The 27,097-nt window shown below is 29.6% G+C and overlaps 3 protein-coding genes across 4 annotated transcripts; 1 reads left to right on the top strand and 2 right to left on the bottom strand.

Moving 5' to 3' along the window:
* Nucleotides 1–444: 444 nt before the first annotated feature.
* LOC113375901 lies at nucleotides 445–1,220 on the bottom strand. Its single transcript, XM_026615845.1, has 4 exons — nucleotides 1,213–1,220; nucleotides 929–1,145; nucleotides 743–862; nucleotides 445–546 (listed from the first exon to the last, which is right to left on the bottom strand). Exons 1-4 carry the CDS (start codon nucleotides 1,218–1,220, stop codon nucleotides 445–447), a joined length of 447 nt encoding a protein of 148 aa, XP_026471630.1.
* LOC113376897 (dynactin subunit 1) lies at nucleotides 1,048–11,322 on the bottom strand. Its single transcript, XM_026616987.1, has 18 exons — nucleotides 11,143–11,322; nucleotides 10,827–10,948; nucleotides 10,216–10,384; nucleotides 10,031–10,147; nucleotides 9,749–9,931; nucleotides 9,416–9,620; nucleotides 7,821–8,056; nucleotides 7,640–7,711; nucleotides 7,307–7,441; nucleotides 6,935–7,241; nucleotides 6,519–6,709; nucleotides 6,000–6,162; nucleotides 5,748–5,911; nucleotides 5,282–5,519; nucleotides 1,875–2,074; nucleotides 1,480–1,742; nucleotides 1,244–1,403; nucleotides 1,048–1,157 (listed from the first exon to the last, which is right to left on the bottom strand). The coding sequence occupies exons 1-17, from the start codon at nucleotides 11,311–11,313 to the stop codon at nucleotides 1,280–1,282; spliced, it is 3,060 nt and encodes a 1,019-aa protein (XP_026472772.1). The 5' UTR covers nucleotides 11,314–11,322; the 3' UTR covers nucleotides 1,048–1,157; nucleotides 1,244–1,279.
* A 4,781-nt stretch (nucleotides 11,323–16,103) lies between these two features.
* Nucleotides 16,104–24,677, top strand: LOC113377300 (uncharacterized protein C2orf16). Of its 2 annotated transcripts, none has more exons than XM_026617563.1 (11): nucleotides 16,104–16,163; nucleotides 16,825–16,968; nucleotides 19,098–19,198; nucleotides 19,272–19,395; nucleotides 21,632–21,806; nucleotides 22,752–22,846; nucleotides 22,964–23,102; nucleotides 23,280–23,480; nucleotides 23,582–23,856; nucleotides 23,972–24,107; nucleotides 24,269–24,677. In XM_026617563.1, the coding sequence occupies exons 3-11, from the start codon at nucleotides 19,099–19,101 to the stop codon at nucleotides 24,401–24,403; spliced, it is 1,380 nt and encodes a 459-aa protein (XP_026473348.1). In that variant the 5' UTR covers nucleotides 16,104–16,163; nucleotides 16,825–16,968; nucleotide 19,098; the 3' UTR covers nucleotides 24,404–24,677. The 2 variants fall into 2 exon arrangements, with proteins under 2 accessions (XP_026473348.1, XP_026473347.1); XM_026617562.1 differs by having other exon boundaries at nucleotides 21,560–21,806.
* The last annotated feature ends 2,420 nt before the right edge of the window (nucleotides 24,678–27,097 follow it).

Raw genomic sequence — 27,097 nt, 5'->3', positions numbered from 1 at the left:
CATCTATAGAATATCTAATGAAACACAAGGAATTGATAAAGGATATAACTCTTGCTAAACGCATCACAATAATTTATAAGCAGCTTTTGAATCTGCAAGAGTTTATGGATAAATGTCGAAACATATCTAACTCATTTCTGCAATATCAAACTGTAGCAAAAACCACAGTGATATAACGAATTACCTAATGATATTTCAATGTATTTATATGTAGAAATTGCTTCGGTTACGGAACGAAATGAGCTCGTACGTCGGGGTACCACTGTATTTTATAATTTGACAATATAGTTAATAAATAGTTTAATCACAGCATAATAATCTCATAATTAATATCTACAAAAAACCAAACCATATAAATTAAATATTTTGAAATTTATTAAGCATTTGTATTAAATAATTTAATTAAGTTAATATATTTATATAATATGATTATATTATAAAAAACTAAGCATTTTTAAAAGCGTTCAATGGAGCCTGCGTATACCTCCAGGGCTGCATTTGTATGGATTCTTCTTTAATAGTGTCGAATAACATTATCATTTTATTCTGAAATCGTAGAAAGTAATTATATTGTATTCAAGAAAAATAAAATTTAAAAGAATATATATACTTGGTTTTATGAATATGTTATGCATATATTTTCTATTAGCTTTAGTAAACTTAAAATCAAGCATTCAATATAAATGAAATCTTCTACAATGTAATGATATATCTACGACATTAGACTCAAACATTTAAATACCTTTAAATCCGTCTCTTTGCAAGCTTGTTGTTTTTCAAAGTTTCTAAGCGCATGCATCCTTTTTGTTGGATCATCGGGTAATGTACACAAAGCACTCTTTGCCATTGACATAATCCATTCCTAATAAAAGAACAAATAAAAAATAAATATTTCAATTATGACCTAATATAAGATATTTTGACTTACGTATTTAACATTCATCAATTCCTTAGTCAATTCATGCACCCTGTTATTCTCAGCAATATTTTTGGTAGGTCTTGTGTATATCGGGTCCAAACTTTGCAGAGTTTTCCGAACGTGATCAGTTTGAATATTTATACGCTCTTTTCGTTCCACTTCAGTGCATTTTGCAAAGCTACAATTTCTTGCAAGGAACCTACTGATCCGACGGGAGAAGATACTTCTGTATTAGTTCCTATAATAAATTATAAATAAAATTATTTTGAGGAGTAAAATTATTATTAGGTCACCTTAACATCATCAAATAGTGTTATTAGGTACCTGATGTAGGAGATCCTGGTGTAGACCGTTGCTTTATCACATCAAGACCTTTGCCTTTGCCAGACCTTTGACCTTCTCACGCAATGTACCTTTTTCTTGTTCCAAAGCATCAATATCCGTTTGCAGATGGTCTAGAGTTTGTTCAAATTCTTTTTCTTTCCTGAAAATATATAAGTTACATAGCAAAAACTTTTTAAATAAAGTTTTTATTCAATTCAGACTATCAACTATCTTACTTTTGGAATTCTAATACAGCCTCATCATATTTCTTCTGCAGCTTTTCGATTTGTATCTCTGAGTCTTTGTTGAAGGTTCCGAGTTTCTTCTCAGCTAAATCTTTTCTAATTTGCATCTCTGATAATTCGTCTTGTCTCGCTTTAGCCGCTTTTTTCAATTCCCTAATCTCAGCTTCCTTATTCTCTAATTTTGCAGTCAACATTTTAGTTTCTTCTAATTGTTTCTTGATTATTTGGGAACGTAAAACTATTGGAGGAGTGGGCTGAAAATGAAAGTATAATAAACTTATTTCAGGACTTATAATATTAGAAACTGTTATGACATCAATCTTGTTCTAATTTGTCATTTTTATTATACAAGTTAAAAGTTACAATAAGACTATTTATTTTATTACCGGTTCAGTAGGCACACTGGCATGTATGACATCTTCATTTTCACTTAAAAATTGTGCTAAATTAGCCGAAGCCAAAAGCACGGCACTTAAAGATTTCCTAATACTCTGAGCTGGACCCAAATCATCTTGCTCGTAAACTTTTTCACAACACACAACAAACGCTTCCCATAATTTACTTTCAGGCACTGTATTATCCAAATCTGAAATGAAAAATTATCAATGAGAATAAAAAATAACATAAAATGTTAATATAAAAGCTTAATTTTACTAGATAAATGGGATTCAAGGAGTTTGAAAAGGCTTTTCAAAATAATTCCAAAATTTCGATGAACTCTGATTAATCAACTTATTTTGTAATTGAATGAATGATTAACCCTGTTGATTTTAAGATTAAAATTAAGCAACTTTTAAAGGTGTGATGATAAAATTTTCCAGGATTTGTTTCAAAAACAAAGTTTTGATTCAATTGTACGAAAATTGCTAAAGACATGCACGGTGTATATTTTAAGAGCACAAATTTTAATAAACTTTTATAATTAAACTATCTTACGTTAGCCTGTGATATTTCAGGCTCCTGGAAAACATGACAAACTTCAAAGGATCCATGTCAGCCAAAAAATGTTTGGGGGTTCACGAATTGAAAATGGGGACCCACGATAGTGGACTTCAAAACTATATGTTAATATAAATTTAAAAAAAAATACAATAATGATCAGTTATTAGTCTAATCCACAGTAGTTTTATTTTTAGTTTTATTTTTAATAATCCGTGTTATAATTTAATTTCAACTTTTTCGAAAAAATCTGAACAAACTATACTGATGCATGATTTTGGAAGTATTGGAGTTTCTTTATAAATAGCAGAAAAGTGAAAATTTTGAAAATTCAAATCAAGATATTGGTTGGAAATCGTGCTGATGTGTTTTTGGTAGAGATCCGCCGGGCCGTTTTCTTGTAATAAGATGCGGATTATCGTTTCTCAGCTTTGTGCGACGATCGGCCGAGCCGTTTCTTTGTAGTTTGGAAAAAAGTGTTAAACTTTTAGTCCACATTTAAGCTCATACTATCGAATCGATTTGGAAACATCAAAAACTGTTCGAAAGATATTAGTCGAGAATGATACTGATTGGTTTTAGGTGATCTACCGAGCCGTTTTCTTGTAATTAACTGTTGAAAAAAAAATTTAAGCCGATTTTTATAGAACTTTTTTTTGGCACTATATATCATGGTCTTATAGAACTTACTGAAATATTACGGCCTAACAACAAGTAGTTCAATTTTGAAAATTCATTAAAGTTTAAGAAAATGAGTAGGTTTTCACACTTCATAAAATCAATATGCTGCAAGTTCATCTGAGAAAATGTCACCCAATCAGATGAATATTTGAATTATGGTTTGCGAGTATCTTACAATATCTCACTAACTATAGAAAAATCTGGAAAACCGCATACTATCGGAGAAAAGTGAATTTTGCCAGCCGTTGAAGAGGTTTTACAAACCGTTTTACGCAAATCTTCATCTAATATCATTAAAAAATTTCCTTAAGCCAACACTTTGAATTGATAAATTGATTTGAAGTAATGAATATTAAAAAGCTTCTTTATTGTGAAATTATTTGCAAAGGACACATTTCTCTGTACAACTGGGTGAGTCAACTTTACCTAGGCATGAAGTATTACAATTGACATATTTTTGATTATGAATCAAGAAATCAAGAACTGCCCTTTACAATAGATTTTACAATCTACGCTGAAGCGAATCAATATTTCAAGTTATGAAATAACACTTCATTAAATACATTGCTACAGATAGAGTACCTGATGTGGTTGGACGTTATTGTCGATTTATCACCCATTTAAATCAAAATGTTCCAGGGTGTTAGCAATACACTGCGTAATTCATCGCCAGCAAATATTCACTAAAAATATGAGTGTTTGCATAAATCTCTTCGGTACCTACTCATTAATACAGAAATCCGAATTCGAAGAAACGCCTTAAAAACTCGATTATTTGCGCAGTTTTTGAAGAGTTTTTTCGAAAAATATAAATGACAAAATGAAAATATGAAAAAATTCGTCAGTTTAACAATGATTTTCCTACCATAAAAATATTTTCATTGTTTTATGATAGTAACTTATTTTATAGTTAGTCATTTCTATGATATATTAATATAAATTGTGTAGTAACGATTTACCCATGCGAATATATCGATGATTATTTTAATGTTTGAAATTTTATAAATGAAACTAAACATTATGTCTAATTGTTTACAGCTATATATGTTGTATTCACGTTTTACCATTTGTACTTATATAAGATACTATTCACTTTTATAATCTTTTGGGTCTCAAAAAAAGGGCCATGTCTCTTAAATTAAATCATGAAATAATGAAAAATATGAGGATGACGAGGATGTACGAGCGTAACAAATCATAGATATGTACTGTTTACATATATGAATTAATTACAATCATTTAAAAGCAACTTTATGAGCTCTAGAAGTTTGAAGATAAAAATCTCCTCAAAAAATTTGCAACAGTCCGAGAATGGGAGCTGTTCAACAAAACATGTCTAACTCATTTTCTCAATATCATGAATAGACATGAAAAAAAATGAAATTAATAAACAGTAAATTTATTTTTGATATACAAAATAACTTAACAAAAACCACAAGAAGTGCTGGAACAAATTGGCATGTCAATGTATTTATATGGAAAAAATTGCTTATGAATAAAGTGTAAAACAGACATTGTAACAGATGTTTGCCAAATTTAATATGATTAATTAAAAATTACAAGGCGGCAGTCTAACCTTAATTAAAACGAAATCGATCTCTGCAGCATTTCTTTCAAAGATTAAACTAGTCAAGCTAAATATGCCAAAGTTTCCAATTTGTCACAAACGAAGTGCCAGGAAGGCGACGTTTTCACCCATGTTGAACATTTAAATGCCCTCTATTTAGATAAAAACGAATATCAGATACTCTAGTTGCAAAAAAACATACCCGTTATCCCATATTATGAAATATAGTAACAACTTTTAATTTCCCTTACATCATCATATTTATTAAAAAAAGGGTTTAGCACTGTTACCAATCTTCTAGCAAAAAAACAAAAATAGGCTGGACATTAATAGCCCTTTTAATTATTCAGTTTATTACTGAAATCTTCCCAATAAGGAAAGAAATGAGAATCATTAATTTGTGATGATCGTACACCTCGGACCTGCTTTCAGATAGAGAACTAATTATTATTCATCTCCAAAATGGATATTTACACTATGAATTCTTATTGATTTATCTAATATAAATAGAATAGTCATAATGCTTAATTGACAAACTTAATTTAGCATTCTGTATATAATACCGAAAACTGCATGACTGACATTTATAAATATGTATCATCTTACCCCCAGAAGCAGTAACAAGTGGCACCGTCAACTTAGAAACATGGTTAATAACAGCTGAAACCTTTGTCACTAAAGGTTGACAAGCTTTCAAAGTTTCCACATCACTGAAACCAATTTTTTTGGTTTTTATATCCTGTGGAAGTCTCCTTCTACAGAGTTTCAATTGTTGCAAAACAGATTCAGCAGTTGTAATGACATGCTGAGCTAGCAATGAAGATTCTTGTTTGCTTCCATCTGTCTAAAATTTAACAATTTATCCATGAATTATTGTGTTAAAATGCTGATTAATAAAAGATGCTCTTAGAAATTATGATATTATAAAGTATTGTAGTTCATTTGAAATGCCAAATGTCAAATTTGTATTAAACAGTTTCAAAGTTGCAAGAGATATAAGACGCGTAAATGATTGTCCAGATTACTGAAAATAGTGCAGCTGTCCACTAATAAGAATTGGAATAATACATACTTGAGCTAGGGATCTAATGATTGAACCATCTGTGACTAGACCATCCATAGCTGCTGTCCAGGCAGAAATAATATCTCTGATGAGCTGGACTTCGTTAATTAAAGCTGGATCAGGCAACAACACCATATGCATTGCAGTAAAATAGCCTATGCATTTCTCCAAAACTGAACAAAAAGTATTTTAGTATCAATATTATTGAGATATATATATATATATATATATATATATATATATATATAAATGTATAATTACCATCTGTTTGACTATTTTCATCTAATTGATTACGTTTCAATAAATCTACAAAATTATCTATAATTCTTTCTTGAACAGACATTTCTGGATAAGTAGATCCGACTTTTAATAATTCATCAGGAGCACATACATTCAGGGCATAGGAGAACTGCTGTAGAATGCCCTGTGGTGAAATAAAATAAATATATTAAAATTCAAGTTATGCTTGGAGAATTTATTTTCAAAATTTTGTTAGAAGTTTATATGACTACATTGTAAAAATTTTATGAATACTTAATATTTCATGTCTTCTGTCTTTTAATTAAGGAGTCATTTAATGTTAGAACATGTCATAGATAATTTATTTTCATAATTGTTGATCTTCCACAAAAAATAATTAGATTTAGTGTTATACCTAACTCCTAATGTTGTCAATAGTGTATAGCAAGTTATTGTGGACACTTTTGAAACTAATTTTGAATTCATTTTAAATATATATTATTCATATTAATTAAGTTATACTTGAAGAGTCTTACTCACTTGTAATACATGTATATAATAAACAAATCGACATCTAAAAGAATACTGATGAACGTTATGAGCCTGCATAACGGCATTCTTGTCAATTTTGGTGACTGGAGGGAATCTTTCTCGAACTTGAGCTGCTAATATATCTAATTTCCATACTAGCCTTGAAACAAGTAGCAGAACTAAAATAGCATCATGATCACCTGAAATCATAAATATTAACGTTGTTTTTACTAGAAAATAAAAATGGTCTGACAAAGTTCAGATATATAAATGTGCTAAAAATTCTTAAAAGACAAGATATTCTTATTTGCCTAAAAATTTCATGCCTTAAAAAATCGATTTAAAAAATAAAATCAACTTTCAATAAAAAATTCACTTATAAATAATTAAATAAGAATTATATGAAATATAAAATAATCCTGTACCTCCTCTATTCATAAATGTATCAGGCATATAAGCAGTCAGATATTTTACATGTTCATTCGCCTGTGTCAATTCTATCTTCCTGATTTGCAAATCTACAGCTCTAGTATGTTCTTTGGTTTCCAAAAACATTTGTTTAAAATCTAAACTTTCAACTGGAACAGAGTCTACTCTAGCACTCTCCATTTCCAATTTATTTCTAAGATCCATATTTTGGTCATTTATTTTCTGTACAAGCTCCCTGAATTTCATAATGGTGGAATCCCGGTCCAAAATGGTTTCTAGCATAGCCTCTCTCTCACGAAGTGCCTGAACAAAGTTGATAGCTGACAAATGATTAAAAAATTGAAAGATATTGTGAAGAAGTATTATACCTCTCGTCTAGCTGAATGGGCCATTTCTAACTCCTCCCGAAGATCTAATTCTAGTTCATGATTTGATTCTACTAATTCCTCATGCACATCTTGCAGAGCTTCTAATTCACTTACTTCTTCTTCTAACCGTTTGACCTAAAAAAATAATAATGTATCATAAATCAATTAAACGAAAAACAAATACTAATTTAATATATTTAAGAGCTAAATTTTGTTTGTATAAAATTTATTCTGAATACTACAATATTTATTTGCTACATTAATATCATCTGATTAAGTCTTTGCTTATATTGTACAAAGTATATTAGTTAGATAAGAGTAGATCAGAATTACCTGATCTTCCAATTCCATTTTCTTTTCGCCAAGTTGCTCAACCATCTCCTCAGCACCCAGAGCTGCATCAACCTGCAATAGATTATTTAATGAATAATACAATAAATAAAATTCTATTACAGTAACCAATTACTGTAAATCGAATATATAATACAATTAATTAAATCTTTAATATAATTACTTGTTCCTGTAAATCAACAATTTGAAACTCTAACTCCTCCACTCTAGCACTTAATTTTTCTTTGGTCCTTGCCAATTCGGTTAATTCTGATTTAGTTTTATCTAAATCCTTTTGCATTTTCTGCATTTCATGCTTCTCGTGTGCTGATAGATCTCTCATTCTAACTAGAGTTTCTCTAAGACGATTATTGTGCTGTTCCAGCTGCTTCATATCATATTCTGATGTATTGATCACACCTGGAGAAATAAAATTTATTACTGCAATTGAAAAACAGTCAACTATATAACTACAAAATATTTTTGCTTCATCATAAAATCAAGTTAAGGAGGGCGATACATGTAAAAAAAAAAAGTTGATTTTTTTTTTTCATAAATCGTTAGAATAACATCTCAAAAAAATGCCTGGTTCCGATAGCTGGTACAAGTGGCGCAAAGCTGAATCTTTAGGAGAAAATCCCAAAGAAATTAAATATCCAACTCCATCCTGATGTTCAACCTCATATTAAGCCAATTTTTGACGATTTATCTCGGGATGACTTGCTTGAAAAATGTTTAGGAGGTCATAGAGATTAGTGCTTTTATATCTGCAGGGTTGTTCAATTATGGGTTAAATTTTATCTTACAACTTATGAACTCACTGCAAATTGTTATTGGCCGCCAATCCATGTCATATAAAGAGAAAATCGATGAGCAAAGAGTGAATCGAGAAAATCGCCGCAGCTCTTTGACCACCAAACAAGCTCGTCAAGCATGTCTGCAGGAACTTGCAAAGAAAAACCAGTTCCTTGAACGTACCGAAGGACTTCTATATGGCCCTGGAATAGCTGATTAATCGGTAAGCCACTTTAATCATACAGTTTCTATGTGTCAAAACTTTAAACGCGTTTTTCTCAAAACGACATTTTTGAAATTTGGGGGTGGGATAACTCAAAAAGTTCTCAACCGATTCCAATGAAATTTTGCACACATCTACTTTACAGTAATAGCTTCTAGTTAAGCCTCAAACATTCCAAAAAAAATTTCAAAAATTAACCCTTTTACCAAAAAAACCATTGAAAAAAAGATGAAAAATCGAACTTTTTTTCTGAGGTGTGCCAATTTACGATTTTGTGACTATTTTAATTTTTTTTTTGGGCTTAACTAGAAGATATATGTTTTATGAACACGTACAAACTAATTTTTTTGATTTCAGATCACCGTACGAAAAGTGAGAACGCCCGCAAATTGATGGCTTTTTCCGAGAGGGTCTTGGCAGTTTTATTTTTACGGCAGCCATTTAAAAAAAAAATTAAAAAAAATTTTTTTTTGTGTATTTTAATATACAATAAATAACCCTAAAAAAGTTCAAAAAGATTCAGTCATTCCTTCCCAGTTTAAAAAGTCCTCAAAAAACGGTAAAAATTAAAGCGATTACATGTATCGCCCCCCTTAAGACTCAATAGCCTTTTATTTTTAGCTTGCTAAGCTTCAATTTTAAATATATTGACAAAATCATAAACAAATAAGCATATGTAAAGTGAAATAATGAATTATTTTACCAAAGTATTAAATCATTTATATACTCAGCAATAACTTTATCTATTTATATTAATATACCTCCTTTAGCAGTTTGAGCTTCTTTCAGCAGTTCCAAATCTAAAGTCAGTTCCTCAATTTTTTCTTTTGCAGTTTCTAATTCAATTTGTAGCGTTTCAGCTTTCTCTTCAGCCATTTCCTTGTCCAGTGTTGCCATTTCAACAGTCTCTGCCAAATCGGCCATTTCTTCTGCATGAGCATCCTTCGCTTCTATTGCTTCTCTAGTCTAAAAAATTTAACAAATTAAACTTCTATTCAGTCATGAAATAAATTATTTCTTACAAAAAAAAGTGAGTATTTTTTTAATCCATTTTGGTCTAAACATTTATTGAAGAATAGAACTTATATATTTACCTCTTGCTTTGCTCTTTGTAAATCTTTTTGAAGTTGAGAATGAACATCCATTATTTTTGTTTTAAACTCTTGTAGCTGTTGATTTACCAACAACAATTTTTCAAATTCCTTCAATTTTTCTTTATCCTCAGATCTTCGGAGTTTTAATGTTTCTAATTTTTCTGTCAGATCCCGAATAGTTTGCTATAAGTATATATCATAGTTATTTGAGTAGTAAATAATTTTTTTTATTCATTTATATTCAATTAGTAAATTTATGATTAGTTAAATGTGTCTACTTACTTCTTGTTGCTGTTGAATATTCGCATTAGATTTATTTTCTACTGTTAACGCAGGAGAAGGTGATGTCAGAGATTGCCCTGGTATATATTGAGGTTTCAAAGTTTCTACAAAACCAGTCTGGAAAATATTAACCAGTAATTACTATTCAAGATTAAGAATGCAAAATAAATTCTATTTCTTCTAACTTCTATGAAAGATGCTCGTTTGGAAGATGCTGCTAAGGTGTGACTTGATACTGAATCCTTCATATTATGTTCTATAGGCGAATCTGCTGCAGTTTCAGTCGCAGGGGATATTAATGTGCTATGAGATCCTGATAGTGAATGACGACTTCCGGATAAAGACATTTGTGAACTGTCAACGAAATGGCAATTATCAATATCAAATTTAAATTAAAATTTCTTTTACCATCAAAATAGTGCATTAATATTTATATTAGTCAATATGTGGGTGTAATATCTACAGCCAAATAATAAATGTTGTGCAAAATAATTAGACAGTTGAAAATATATTTATATATCATTAATGAAGTTGATAAAAAATAATTATCTAATATTTTTAAAAATGATATGTGCCTTTATATTTACATTAGCAATAAATCTAGTCATAATAAAAGCTGAATTCTGCTCTGAATTCCATTCTATGGTAATTTCTTACCTTGATGATGATATTACAGTTCTTGGTTTTAAAGGAGTTTTTTTCCACGATCTTATATTTTTCAGTAAGCATTAAAACATTGAATATATAAATACTTAAATATTCTTAAAAAATAAAAAAAATTAACAGGCAAGCATACCTATTTAGAGAGGAATTAGATTTTGATGCTGTCATGTTGCCTTGATCTGGTAGAGGATGTCCATTATCGTCAAGAAAAATAAGGTTAGATGCACGAACAAACATACCATGATTTTCTGGACACTAAATTAAAATATATAATAAATTATTCAAAATTAATTCATTAGTAATTATTTTATTATAATAATAATATATAAATAAAATGAGTAAAATGTAAAATATCTTAAAAGAAAATAATTGTGCTTATTTATTAATATAATTTTCTTCACAAAAATAGACCTCATTAATAGTATATTCATTACATTTTATGTACTTACTGTAAAATATGTGACACCCTTAATGTTGCCATTATTCTTGCCTTTAGGTTCATCAAGAATTACACCAACCCATTTACCAGATGCAAAAGAAGCAGTCCCATAAAAGGCTATCGATCCACGCACGTCTTTACCCGAAATAGCAACGCGTTGACCAATTTTTAATAAATCCATTTCCAATTAAATAACTAATTGTTCCTAAAAAGTAATTAAACAGGCGATAATTAAAAAAGTAAAAGTAAATCATATTGACAGTCAAGAGGTTCACCTCAAATATATGACTGAAAATACCTAAATAATAATAGAATAATCCTTAATATTGCATAATTTATATAATTTTTTTATATTTAACAGTATTTGGTAAAATAATGTGTATTAAAATGTATTTGTGCAAACAAAATATTGAATGACGGATAGTTTTGACGTTTGCCTAGTATTGCACAAATACGATAGATTCATAAATATTTAGTGAAGTTTAGTCACATATGGCAAGACTAGTTAATAAAATAGTTGTCACTAATGACACGCGAGGCGCTGGTTATGAAATCGACACTCTTGTTTTATCTATGAATGGATAGTTATTGATTTGCAGATTTTCATTTGATGATATTTATTTGCATTTTTAACTTCCCGAAGGAGAAGTTTATGCTTTCATAAAAAATTCGCTAATTTTATGTTTTCTCGACGTTTGAAGCCATTCTGAATTGACTGAGAGCAAATTTGAAAAAAGTATGTGTGTGAATGTGTGTGCGTGTATGTAAACAGCTTTTTTGCCGTAAATCGACGTTTTCTCAAAAACGGCTGGATCAATTTTAAAAATTCGAAAGCCACTCGATGTATTTCGATGAGGACTAACGTCTATCAATTTTGCGCGACGATCAGCCAAGCCGTTTCTTTGTAAATAGCAGAAAAGTGAAAAAAAAATTGTTTATTATTAATACTATTATTTTAATTATTATTTATTCATTCATTTATTCTATTTCTTTTCTTTAATTTCCTTTATTCTATTTTTTTTCTTTTTGATTTTGATTTTCAATACCATAACTTTTAACTTATAGATTGTATTGTAATCTGATTGTTAAAATTAACAGAAATAAAAAAAAAAAAAAAAAAAAATTCTGAATCTATTTTGAAAATTCAAAAACCGTTTGAAAAATATTGGTTGGGAATCGACCTGATTAGTTTTTGGTAATGATTGGCCGGGTCGTTTTCTTGTAATAAAATGGTAAAAAAAAAATTTTTGACGATTTTTATGATTTTAAGTCTTATAGATCATACTAAAATATTACGAACCTACAAGTTGTTTAATTTTAAAAATTCGTCAAAATTTGCAAAAATTAGTATCGTTTTTTTGGTGTTTGTCAAAATTAGACTTCTCATCGACGTTTGCTCAAAAACGCTTGAACCGATTTCAGGAATTTAAAAGCCATTTGATGTATCTCGATGAGGGTTATCGTTTGTCAGTTTAGTGCGACGATATGTCGAGCTGTTTCTTTGTAATTTGGAGAAAGGTGTTAAACTTTTCGTCCACATTTAAGCTCATGCTACCAAATCGATTTAAAAAAATCAAAAACTGTTTGAAAGATATTAGTTGGAATGATACTGATTAGTTTTAGGTGAAAACTACTGAACCGTTTATTAATTAATTAATTATTATTATTTAAGTAATAAGTTTATTAATAATTAATTATTATTAACTATAGTAATAAACTGTTAAAAAAAAATTTAAGCCGATTTTTATGGAACTTTTTTGGCGATATATATCATGGTCTTATAGAACCTACTAAAATATTACGGCCTTACAACAAGTAGTTTAATTTTAAAAATTTATCAAAGTTTGAGAAAATGAGTAGTTTTTATTTGACGTTTGTTAAAATTAAAATTAGGCGATTTTCTTGGTATATCAATAGAGTACTTGATCTTAATGAGCATACTAAACCATTAAAGTCCTACGGAAACTGGTTTAATTATAAAAATTATTGAAATTTTGAAAATTTGCTTTTAGAAAATACTCCGATCCGAGTTGACGTGTTCGTTCGTTTTCAATTATGTGTAATAAATCCACTCGGAATACTTTCAGTAACTCATAAATTTATTTTTTATTGATTAAGTCGATTATTTACACATATCGGGAAGTTCGGGAACTTGCCTCAAGGCAAAATACCCAAAATACCAATACCAACTAGTTAACATGTTTATCGCTCCGAGCGTGACTGCAGCGCCAGACTAAATGTGAACCATCACGTGTGAACTAATAGAAATAATAAAATTTATACTTGTTTATCTATGGAGGCAGCAGTGCGTGCTTTACATGTGTTTTTATATGTTTTTAAAGAAAAAAGCTGATAAAGAAGTATTATTAATAATAATTAATAAGTTACAACAAGAAAGTGAAAGTTGAATAAGTAATGCAATTTTCAAATTTACTTCAACGTACTTAAAATAAAGGTACGTATGATAAAATAAATAAAGAAATGCAGTAAACATTTATAAGGTTAAGTTGCATAAAAATTATGTCAAAATCTCGGAATAGTCTTAATAAATCAATTGTAATAATGATAAAAATATTTTCTCAATAGAATAAGTAAATAATCAAAGACATGGACATTATTATAAAGACAGGATTTGAGTCCATCACCCATTAAATAAAGTTCCAGCCGGAAACAATGAGTAAAGGAAAAAAACTTGTTGATGCTGGACATGTGAGAGAAGTTGAGGAACATCGAGGGAACTTGGAAAGTTTTTTAATAAAATCTCGCATTATTCGACAAGCATCAGTCCATGCTACATCATACGCTACGTCTGTACACGTAATGCACATTTAGATAATTTATTTTGTTACTGTAAATATTGTTTTAGTAGTATATAATTATTATATTGTTCTATTTTAATTTCAGATAAACTGTGAAAGTTACGTGAAATGTTTACTATAATTGTGTATATAACAAGAGTGGGAAGTGTAAACACGTTGCAGCATTAATTTGTTTCAATAACAATAAAGAAAGTACTTCGAAAACGTGTCACGAGCAGCAGTGGGGTAAGCTGGGCGCTCAAACATTTACTAAACAGAAATATTCAAAAGAAGCATATTTTAAAAAAATTATGCCGCATAAGTACACTCAATTACATGAGCCTCAGTATGTTTCAATTGCTGATTTAAAAGTTGATTCATCTTTGAAACGAATTATGGAAGCACAGCTGATGAAAATTAATAAACATACAGTAAGAAATGTAGTTAACTCTCTGTTTGCGCAAGTAGAAATTTAGAGAAAGAAAAATGCTATGTATGAAAAAATATGCTACTTATCAAACTCAATATAATTTGAATCCGGTTCTCTGAGAGTTTTTTTTTTTTAATAATGTCCACTTATCACATGATAAAATCATTCAACTGTCTTGTGAAACCGTTCAGCAGTATTTTTGTAAAACTTGGTTCCAAGCTAAACGTTTAAGGATTTCCGCAAGTTCTAATGTTCATAATATAAAAGTTTTGAGCAGAAAACCAGTTGAATCTTTGGTATCAGACATACTACATCCATCCGCGTCCAAGTTTACAGCAGCTCTACAAAACATGGTTTAAAAATGGAAACTTCTGCTAAAAAAAAATATGAACAAATTTACAATTGTATGCACAAATGCACAAATATCAGCCATGGCTTTGTGCAAGTATTGACGGAGTTGTCATCCATGATGGTTGTGTTGCAAAAATTGTTGAATTCAAATGTCCTAGTACATGTGAAAATAAACCAGTTTTCAATTATGCTTATAAAGTAATATATATTTTGCATTATTTCAGCATTGTATTAATTAAACTGTTTGCAAAATAAACATTTTATCGCTGTGTGATAACTTTTATTTTTCTTTTAATCATAAAATTACAATTATTGTATAATAAAATGTAATTAATATATAGATAATAGTTATACATAATCAATATACAATATACAAATATATATTTTTCATTATTTCAGCCTTGTATTAATTACATTGTTTGCAAAACATTTTTTTTTTTAGTAAGCATTAAATTTTGATAATATAACAATTTAATGACATAATTTTTCTTTTTGCAAAACAACAATTTTACAACAATTCATAATACTCCGAATTGTATTTTTATAACAATAAGGTTATGATAATTACTTTATTCTTCTAACCACAGCGATCCACTTTTCCCGTTGATTTTCTTTCCACTTATGTTAGCTGTAGAAAATGTATAGAATTTGCAGTCACTTTTTCTGCTGGTATTTCTACAACCCACTACACAACAGCTTTGATGGCTCATTTTTATTTATCTTATTTAAATTTGAAATAAACAAATATTTTATGTGTTTTTCTTTAAAATTTCGGTTATAATAGCTACATTTAATGCTCAAAGTAGCCACTACGAACGCTTCGGTCGATTTGACTTCCCCTTCCATGCCTTCGCACATAGCGAGACCATAGACCTTATATAATTGTATAAGGTGGTATAAGGTCTATGAGCGAGACTCGTTTACTTATCTATGGAGCTTGATACTCCAAATATAATAATTTAAGGTGCGCCACACCTAACGAACGAACAAGGAGAACAAACAAGACCACGAACGAAGGCGAATCATTCCAAACGAACTTGAACAAACGCTTCAAAGCAGTGAGGGCTTGAATCTTCTTTGTTCGAGGATGTACCGTGAGATGTCAGATACTTACTTATCAAGAAATTCATGTGGTGCAAGTTTTTCATTTCTTGATTTCCTACCCTGATTTTAAATAATAGATTTTAAAATTTCGATTAAATCGCCAGTTAATATCCGCTATGAATGATTTTAGTTACGCCAACAGGGTACGCCTTTATGGATGACTGTTCCATAGAGCGTAGAAGGCAACATCTAATTGTTCTAAGTTCTAATCTAATCGTGAACATGACTCCTCTGCCTATGGCGCGTTGATAATTTGACTACAGTGTAAACTTCATTAATTGTGAAATTGTTTGTGTAAAAGATACAAGTATACGAATTGTCCAGTTTGTTAATATATAAAAGGAAAAGGTATTAGTAAAAAGATGATAGAGATTTGTATTTTATTTTGCTTATGCTTAACTTTCCTATGAACTTTTGTGAAGTGTTAAATTTGTGTCACTTGTGAATATTGTTTATGATGGTGATATAAAATTTAGCTTAAATTGGTGTACAAAATTTGTGATGATTTTAGTATTTTCTTTAAAAAACTTCCCACTTTGAGTGCTTGGCTCATGTTGCTTGTGGAACGAAGTTGAAAAGAAAATGTTCAATTGGGATAAATCGCTCGCCATTCATGGGTCGAGATATATTTCTCCCCATTCGCGTCGGTTTAAAGATTTTGAGGTTCGTTCCTTGTCGGATGTTAATTTCGGGGTTTCGACAAATCTGGGTCCATACCCTCGGGTAATGATTTCGGGTCGTATCATTTAATGCCGGTATGTTTGCAGGTTCCGTACCCTTCGGGTCTATGACGGACTTTCCTGTCGGGTTATTCATTAAGGTCCGGACCCGAAGAGTCCGTGACAGAACCTTCAGAGGTCGAGTCTCCAAGACTCCCCCTGAGTTTGTATTTTGAATGAATGCCTTATAATTTATAAACAATGGCGCGCGTTGGAATAGGGTAGACTATTTGGTGTACCCAAATGATAACTGTGAAAAGAATATTTATGCTATATAATGTGGATTACAGTATACAAGTCGCTGTGCGAAATCTGCAAAACGCCGCGTGTGGTTGTCGTCCGGCGGCCAGGCGCTCCTGGCTAAGCTTACGATTCGTCGCGATACACTAAAGAAGCAGAAAATTCTTGGATAATTTGTAAATAAATTAATACAGGCAAGTACAATAGATATACTCAAAACTTCTAATCATATTTTTGAAAACTAAATCTGAGAAATTTAAAGAATAGTTCAAACTTGTAAAAAATTAAGGGTCTATTTTAGTGCAGACTGACTTAACTGAAAATTAAGGGGATATTCTAGTGCAGACTTAAAACTTGTAAAAAAATTAAGGGTCTATTCTAGTGCAGACTGACTTAACTGAAAATTAAGGGGATATTTTAGTGCAGACTTAAAACTTGTAAAAAAATTAAGGGGCTATTCTAGTGCAGACTGACTTAACTGAAAATTAAGGGGCTATTCTAGTGCAGACTTAAAACTTGTAAAAAAATTAAGGGTCTATTCTAGTGCAAACTGACTTAACTGAAAATTAGGGGAATATTCTAGTGCAGACTTAAAACTTGTAAAAAAATTAAGGGACTATTCTAGTGCAGACTGACTTAACTGAAAATTAAGGGGATATTCTAGTGCAGACTTAAAACTTGTAAAAAAATTAAGGGTCTATTCTAGTGCAAACTGACTTAACTGAAAATTAGGGGGATATTCTAGTGCAGACTTAAAACTTGTAAAAAAATTAAGGGTCTATTCTAGTGCAGACTGACTTAACTGAAAATTAAGGGGATATTTTAGTGCAGACTTAAAACTTGTAAAAAAATTAAGGGGCTATTCTAGTGCAGACTGACTTAACTGAAAATTAAGGGGATATTCTAGTGCAGACTTAAAACTTGTAAAAAAATTAAGGGTCTATTCTAGTGCAAACTGACTTAACTGAAAATTAGGGGAATATTCTAGTGCAGACTTAAAACTTGTAAAAAAATTAAGGGACTATTCTAGTGCAGACTGACTTAACTGAAAATTAAGGGGATATTCTAGTGCAGACTTAAAACTTGTAAAAAAATTAAGGGTCTATTCTAGTGCAAACTGACTTAACTGAAAATTAGGGGGATATTCTAGTGCAGACTTAAAACTTGTAAAAAAAATTAAGGGGCTATTTTAGTGCAGAGACATAAATTTTGTCATTTTCAAATCATTGTAAAAAAGAGTATCATTTTTTTTATTATTTTTTCTATAATTTTTTTATCAATGTTATACAAGAGTACAAAAAGAAAGTAAAAATAAAAAAAAAAGTTAATAATTTTAAACATTGGCAGTTGTTGAAGTGGCGTGTCCTGAAAAATGGACACCTGATCATGCTCACGATTGCAGTCCACCTAGTAATCCGAAATGGAAAAGAAAAAAATCTTATTAATCTAGAATGATGTTGCAAAGCTATATACTACAATTAAGTTGAAAAAAATTTTTACAAAATAGCCACTGTTTGAAAAAAAATATTTTTTCTTACCACTTTCTGTGTTTCACGAATTTTTTAAAAATAAAAATATTGAAATTTGGGGATAAGGCTAGTATATGTCAGAGAGAAGATTTTCTGAAAATTTCAAGTGAATCGGCCCAGTAGAATCTGAGAAATCGTGGACATCGTATTGAAAAAGTAAGTTTTGAGAAAAGGGCGTTTAAAGTTTTGCAAAATGAAGGTAACAGAAGAGGAGCTGTATATCCGAAAAAATTTTATAATTTAAAAAAAATCTTCTCGATCACATATTCTTAAATAGTTAACTTTGAGAATATGGAACAAAAGAAAAAATAATATTTTTGAATTTCTGCACAAGAATACCCCCTTAATATTGAACCTACTTGAGATAATTTTTTTGGTCCAATTGATTTATTTCTTCAAGTATATTGTAGTATAGTAAAATTTATAAAAGATCTTTAGAGTTTGAGAGTATTCAGTAATTTATATGAATAAAGATTTAAATCTACTTTAATAAATTGCTATATATTTACAGATAAATTACTGCACGCAATGCAATGAAGAATATATGTGCATAAAATATATATTTTTGTACTATTCAAGTTAATGCAGCAATTATTCTTCTCTTGTTAGAACTATGTTTGTGTAGTTTTTTTCTTAAAAGAAAATCACAATATTATCAATTCATTTTTTATTGTTAGAGTATTAAATATAACTGTTTTTGGAATATAATATTATATCTTACTCTACTCCAAAAGATTACACAATGAATGTGACTTATTCTTCATTTATTCAGAAAACTGTAGTTTTCATTACAGAATGTCTTCAAGAAGTAGAAACTCTGGAAGCATGTCTTCAAAGGTTCCATCCTCTGCTCGATTGCGAATGGATAGAAATCCTGTACATGCAAGAATCAATGGTATGAAAGTCATAATTATACCTTTCTTATAATATGAGCTTTTTATAGTAATAGTCAAGTTTTTATATTTTAGATCCAAGTCTTCCAGCAACAAAACGTAGAGAAATTGACAATGTAATAAGAAAAGCCAGAGCATCTTCTTCAAATGGACAATGGGATAAAAAAGTGATTGAAGCTGAGGAACGTGATCCAAATAGGTATTTTTTTTTATTTTTTATAAAAACTTGTACTAATGCTACTGTTGCTCAAATATAATTATATATTTTATATATATAAATTTATATAGTTATTATGCTTTTAATTTTAACTTTAAATTTATAGTTTTATTTTCAAAAACCATAAATTATTTCATTTATCTTAGACTAGACTATATTAATGTCAACAATAAAAAGTATTTTAAGGTTAATTATTAGTTTTTCAAAAAAGATTTTCTTTTTTGTGTTTTCTGTTCACTGTTTTTGAATTGGCTGAAATTGCTCTAATATCCCATTTTAGTGACAATTTTATCATGATGTCAAAAAATTTGCAAGTATTACGATAAATATTTATATTGAAAGGGAATTAAATTAAGAAAACTGTGGATGATGAACAATTGTATAGTAGGTACATTAGGGTGGTCCTTAATATGCACATTTTCGAATTTCCTTGCTCCCACGGGCTCAAATGGTTTCAAATTGATAAAAAACAATCCTCTGAAAGTTTTAGCTCTTAATATTAACTTTTAGATAGTGCGCAATTCAATGAAACTTCGTATGAAAATAGCATGGAAAAAATTTTGAAAATTGAAAAAAAAATTTTTAGGTATAACTTAGCGGCAAATGAATTAAAAGTGAAAATTTGTGTCATTTTTATTGAAAATTCGACGCTACGCAAAATTTTTGAAAAAAATTTCATGGTATTTCCATACAAAAGTTTGAGCAAGGAAATTCGAAAATGTCTATATTGAGGACCACCCTAACGTATATAGAAAAAATTATTATAATTATTTTCCCTATTTCTTGAAAAAAATAATAGTTTTTATTTTTCTTATTCCCCATGAACAATCATAATAAATTTAATTTGTTGTGACATAATATGTGTTATGTATGTGTAGACTAATTCCTCACAGAAGTATTATTAAATTTATTTTCAATACTTTATTTAATATATTTTTAATACTTCATTTAATACATTTTAATACTTTAATATATTCTTAATATGTACTTTATTTAACATACTTCCGTTGAATAGAAATGAAAAGTATACTGACATATATTTTTTATCGATTCATTATTTTTTTAATGATAACTATATGAAATATCATATTAACATTGTATTAAATCTAAAAAGGTATTGAATTAAAATCAAAATATTTTTTATGGTCGACATTAATATATAAAAAATATTGAAATCTTCAAAGTTTTTTATGCATTGAAATATGTTAGTTCGATCTTATACGGCAAACAAAAATAATCAATAATAATAATTATTGTTTTTATTCGGCGTATTGGATTTTTAATTTTGACTAATGAATATACTTATATACAAGATATAAATAAATTTTGGTTTTTAATAAATATTTCCATGTACAGAATTTGTCAAGACGCGCGATAACGACTGAGCCTTATGCCTGCTCGTCGCTCTTGCAAAGCGAACTTATGTGGGTGTTCTTGTACCGGCAGCGCGTGTACTAGCTTAAGTTTTTCTAACTTTTGACCACGAAGTTCCACCTAGATTTGAATGATTTTATGAATAACAGAAGAAAAATGTACAGGCTTTCGAGTTACGCTAATTTAAAAGTAGTCCAGCACTGGTAAATGGAAAATGAAGAATTATTTTCACTTTTTCAGACACTAACAAATGTTTTTTCACATCATTTGTTATGAATGACATAGACAAGATCAGTGTGGATAGAATCACTTTAATATTTTTGCGATACCTCTCATATTTCCGACAAGAAGTGAGTCTGATGTTTTTTTACATGTTTTCAATGATATCTTGCAAAAATGATGAGCTAGGGAGTTGAAAAAAACCTATAAAATGGTATCAAAATAATAACAAATTGACAAAAAAATAACTCATTATGTGTTAGAAATCAATGTACGCGAATTTATTATTGTTTGTAATGTTCTCATGCATTTAGTTTTTCTATTATTATTTATATATTATTTTGCTGGCATTGTAGTTACTTTCTGAAATGAATATTACAATGGTGATAAGGAACTATAATAGATTATAAACCTATGAAACTTTATGATTAAATGCTATGAATTGCTTGCTAAATCCAATTTTGCGGTATTAATTAGCAATCCAGAACGCGTCTTCTTATGATTTCCTTATTGTTTCTTTTATTTTTTGTTACCAACTACACCTACTATGCAGGTGGCGCCATACAGGATACAAAAAGCTTTATGTAGATGGTGATTCTAGTTCCGATGATTCCGTGCGTCACAGGTCACGCAGCAGATCGCGCTCCAGGGGCCGACTTCGTTCTCCGATCCAGCAGAGAAGGAGGACACCGCCTGCATCACCGATCAAATCGAAGGATTCGCGTGCGGCTGTCGCCAAGACTGACCATCGGAGCAGAACGCAGCCCAGCAAGAGCAGGAGGCCTGCATCTCCGATAAGAGTCTGATTTTTTTATTTTGGTTTAGGAGGTTATTCAGAATGACATTTGGGAGGTGGATTTATTCTTCAAAATAGTAGTAAAACATGCACTTGAAAATTGTTGATCATTAGTTATTTAGTTTTTCAATCTTAATGTACACATATAATATATGTGTTAATAATAATAAGGTATTACATAATAAAGTGTTGTCCAGTTTCAACAAAAGTTGGCGAGTTTAGTCAAGATTGTAAAATGGTAAATTGCTCATAATAAAAAAAAATTCGAGAAAAAACATAAAAACCTTTACTCACATTTAGTTCAAATATTTTTCTCTCACACATGTTGTGTGTACAACAATCATTTGAACTGACTGCTAATTAAATGCACTAGCAAAAATCATGTTATTTGTTGGTTTTTATTTTTTTACTCAAATTTTCGTATCACGACACTATCAATTATTTTACCATTTTGCAACCTTGATTAAATGCACCAACTTTTGACAAAACATTCCAGCACATTTTACTAAATTTTTTTTGTAGTAGACCGATTTTGAAACTTTTTAATTCAGTGTAACAAAAAGTAATTCTTGAAAACTTGCAGCAATCATATCATTATTTTTGACTGGTCCTAGAAATGTTATTTACCGTACGAATCCAAAGTTAGAATGAACAAAATTAACCACAATAACCAAAAAATGTTCACAGTTTCATCAAAGCTTTAGGATGCACTTTAAATCTCATATTTTTTAATCTGTAATAAAAAAAAGCGAATATTTTCATGATAGGTACAATTAATATTACAGTAAGTTAAGTTGTAGTTATATGTACTATTGCACCTGTTGTATATATTTATGTTGTAGTTATATGTTGAATTATAATGAAATATCACGCTTCCAAATGTCACACTGAAGAACATTTTAGTTTTTTAATTTTGATAAATATATAAACATTACAATATTTATTGCAGAATGCAAAGTCTCCATCACGCAGTACTTTAAGTAGCTGTTCAGATGATTCTTGTTCTGTTTGCACCCCAAAAGCAAGAAGAAATCGCAGATCAAGGTTTGTGTTATTAGTGTTTTCTCATTTTTGCCCATGTTGCTGTTCTATATTCTTTTTAAATCATGCATCATAAGAATGTTTTTAAAATTTGGTTTATCAATATTTTTAAACTAACAGGTCACGATCATATTCAGTACCGCATACAAAATCTCACGCTTCTCATGCTTCAGTAAAATCAAAAGTACCTGCTTCTCGACCCAGACCTGCCAGTCCACCTCCAAAGTTTGCAGCTAAAACTAAGAGACGCCCAGAAAAGGTAATTTCTTTCAATCATTTCAATTTATTTCAAATAATTGTGTCAGCATTATTGATCTGAAATTGTTTTGATAATCCATTTTAATTATGTGAATTTTTTATTTGTTATTTATTTGTTTATTCTGAATGATATATGTGTTTCTGAAGTTATGGTTATTCAGTTTATTTCCAATTCCAGAGTGTATCCGCAGTGAAAAGTCATGGCATAAGGGCATCTACAGCAAAAGTATCATCCAGACTTCGTGTTGTTCCTCCAGAAATACCTCACCAACCAACTATAGTGACCAAGCGCAGAGTTCCATCTGATATAATACATTCCAAATCATCTAAACCTGTTTTAAGGTCTCCTACAGAACCTAAAAAAGCTGATAAAATGAGGGTAAAGTATAAAAATTCACTTCACTTCTATTTTAACATTTTTGCAATATTATCAATGTTTATATGAGTTATATATGGTTTACATTTTAATATTCCTTGTAGATGCAGATTCATGTGAAACAAGAGCATCCATCAGGAAGTCACAGACATGCATCTCCTGCAGACAGCAGTGCAGGCTCCGACAGTTCTGATTCAATAACATCATGTCCAACAGCTTCAACTGCTATCACCTTATCTGAGAGGTTTGGTAAGATGGCTCAATTTGCAATTGATCGGCGTGATATAGAAAATATGAGAATCACCAAAGACTCGGCTGGAGGAGATCTGAAAGTTATGATTGAGGATAATTTCCGTGCTAATTCTCCAAGAAGATATGGGTAATTTTCATGGAGATATTTGTTTGGTCACAGTAAAATATTTTTATATTACTACTGTTGAACTTAGTTATCAAGTAATATCTATGGTCATTATAAATTTTCAATATTTTTTTAGTTCTCCAGCCCCACCAGGGCATTATCCGGATGAACTTGCTACTACTGGTCCTATGGGCCTATCTTCATGGGATGATGTTAGGGTTCGTTATGAATACTACAAAGGACGTGGATATTTGAGGGATTTAAACCTAGAAGTAAGTACTCGATAGACCTTTATAAAAAAAAATTATGGTGGTTCATTAGCTAATGGTATCAGAAACCTTTAACTTCAATTATTACTGTATAATCAATTAAACTATAAAATTATATTTGATATAAATTATATATCTGATCCATGCCCATGTGTTATTTTCAGGATTATGTCAAGTGGGAAGAATGGTGGTATCGATATCAAGATTGGCTTAAACAAGAACGATATTATGAACACTGGCAGAGACAGGCACCACGCAGAAGACGCAAGCGTGTTCCTATATCTCAAAGGCTACATTAGATCTCTATATTGTTGTAAACCATAGATATTTAATTTATAGATTATATAGTTCAGTTTATTAAGAATTTAGGGACTAGCAAGGTTTTGACATAATGCTTTATTGACGATGGCATAAGTTGTTACAAACTCTGATGGGTGCTTTGATATTTTGCTGAATATTTTCAGTTTTTATAGAGTAATGATAAAAGGTAAGATGCGTCTTGTTACTATAGTGAATTTTAATATTATGTAATGATTAATTTGACTAATAACACGTTTTAATGATTTAAAAAAAGTAATATTTCATGATTTATATAAATTTATTCAATAATTTTACCTGATAATCAGATTCTGTTTTTTTTTTTTTTTTTGAATAACTTAAATATAATTAAAGAGGCCAAATTTGTGGAACACTTAGGAACATAATATCTACTAATTCTATAATTGTCCTATTGTAGTGATCATACCTGATTATTCATTCATTCTTTTTTTTTTTTTTTTTGCAAACCTAAATATAATTAAAAAGGCCAAATTTGTGGTGCATGTAGGAACATAAATAATACCCACTAATTTTATAATTATCTATATTATAGTTATCTAACCTGATTGATTAATAGTAATGTATTTATACAATAGAAAATTTTTATAACCACTCTTTTTTGGTCTGTATCAAGACCATCATTAGAAAAAAATAAAATGTACCAATCACAATTACAAAGTTTGATGTGATAGTTTAATAAGATCTTATAAAACTAACTACTCACAGAAATATACTTGCAAAACTACAATACAGCCCAAGCAATAATTAGTTTTTCAAGATTAATCTGCAAATATTTGAGTAACAATAAATTAAAGAATTAAAATTATGCATATTGTTTCTAATGTCTAACGACACTTCAAATAATTTTAATCTTTGAATTTTGTTTCGTTTCTTTTTGATTGACCAGAGCCTAAAAACAATGTTATTTATTAAAATATGGCTTGATTATGAATATTATATGTGGAGGCATATTGTAAAAGTCTAGTGAAATGCAATCTCACTATTAAATACTCCTATTTATTTTGTCAATATTGCTAGTCCTACTACCATACTATTAACATTTTGTAGTAAATCTGTAACACGCCTTGATATAGTTGATGGCGTTGTTTTTATTATATATTAATATTAATAGTTGCTTTTTGCTATTAAACTTACTGTTGACTAAAACTGTATATATTATTTGAGTAGATTTTGGAATTGATATACAAATATTTTGATTGTAACTTATATTGTATATGATAAGAATTTCACTTTTAAAATCAATATTATTTGTATTTATTTAATTCTTAGATAAATTTAATAAATAGTTTTTAATAGTAAATTAAGCCGTTTTTTTAACAAAACAGGTGGTTTTATCTTATAATGAAATATTCTAAGATGTGATACTAATATCCATCTACATAATTTTTTAAAAAAATGTATTTATCCAATTAATTTTGTTCTACCTTTTGAACAAATTTTTGGATGTAGAGCATAATTGTTTTTTGCAAATATTTGATAATATTGATCGTAACATTATTATGAAACTAACCATTTCAAATCCCACACCGAGAATCATGTTGGTCTGAAAATATCAAATAAGAAGCTCGATTTGCAATAAAATATTTTTTTTTTTATAATTTATTGAACAGGAATTAGAACCTATTAGTCATATAAGCTGTTGTGCTGATTTGACTTAAAACAAGACTTCTGCAGGTAGCAAATAAGGCCCAAACAGTTGTCATGTCTCTGTATGATATATTCATAGATAAATAAGCATATATTATTATTACAAGGATATATTATTACAATTTTTGTAATAGGGCGAATATTTTTATTGGTGCAGCAATGCCAGGTGAGGGCAATTTTTACTTAAAACATATTGCTATCATATTTCCAAGTGAAAATCGTTGTCACTACTGCTTCACAACAGGCTGCTCGAAGTGGAATCGAACTCGGGACTCTGATTCAGGTCCAGTTGTTAAAATAATAGAACAATATATTTTGTATTTTACAGTGCCATACAGTAGAAGCATAATTAAAGCAGATATCAAAGCATCTAGGGAAAACTGACATATATCGACTAAATGATATTTGTCTAATTTAAAAATTGACGAGTTTCGGCAACGTCTCCGCGACTGTATAACGTTGAAGCTAGCTTATAATAACAATTCTGTCAGATGTTAAGCGTCATTGTCACATTCTTGTAGTAGACAGTTAAATGTTTCTCATGTTTTCTGATGTCTTATTTAATGTTATTTGTAATACTTATGCTAAAATTAATGAACTTATGCAAGTGCAAGTGATTTTAATTAATTTTAATGCAACCGTCAGGTGTTTGATAGATATTTGATTGTTTATTCGTATTTATTCACTTTCGGACAAAATAAACATACTTATGCAATGGATTAAATGACATAGTACTATTCATAGATAAAAGAAGAGTAGTGGTACTATTTCATATGAACTGCATGGTAGTCATAGATAAACAAGTATGCATGACGGTAGTTAATTCGAGGCCAAGAAAAAAAGAATATTGAAACCTGTAAAAGATGATTGGCTTTTAACTTCTACTCTAACTACTTCTAAAAACAGACTAAAGGGTCCACCAGTAAAAATAAGAGACTTGCATTTATCGCAAAGGTTTTTTTTCCCGTTCTGAGCCCGGAGAAGATCGGCTATCATGTATGAGTAAG

Source organism: Ctenocephalides felis, unplaced genomic scaffold, assembly GCF_003426905.1.
Source record: "Ctenocephalides felis isolate EL2017-DRISC unplaced genomic scaffold, ASM342690v1 CF-g0.4_SCAFFOLD_01886, whole genome shotgun sequence".
NCBI lineage: Eukaryota > Metazoa > Arthropoda > Insecta > Siphonaptera > Pulicidae > Ctenocephalides > Ctenocephalides felis.
This window is presented reverse-complemented; position numbering and strand designations above follow the sequence as displayed.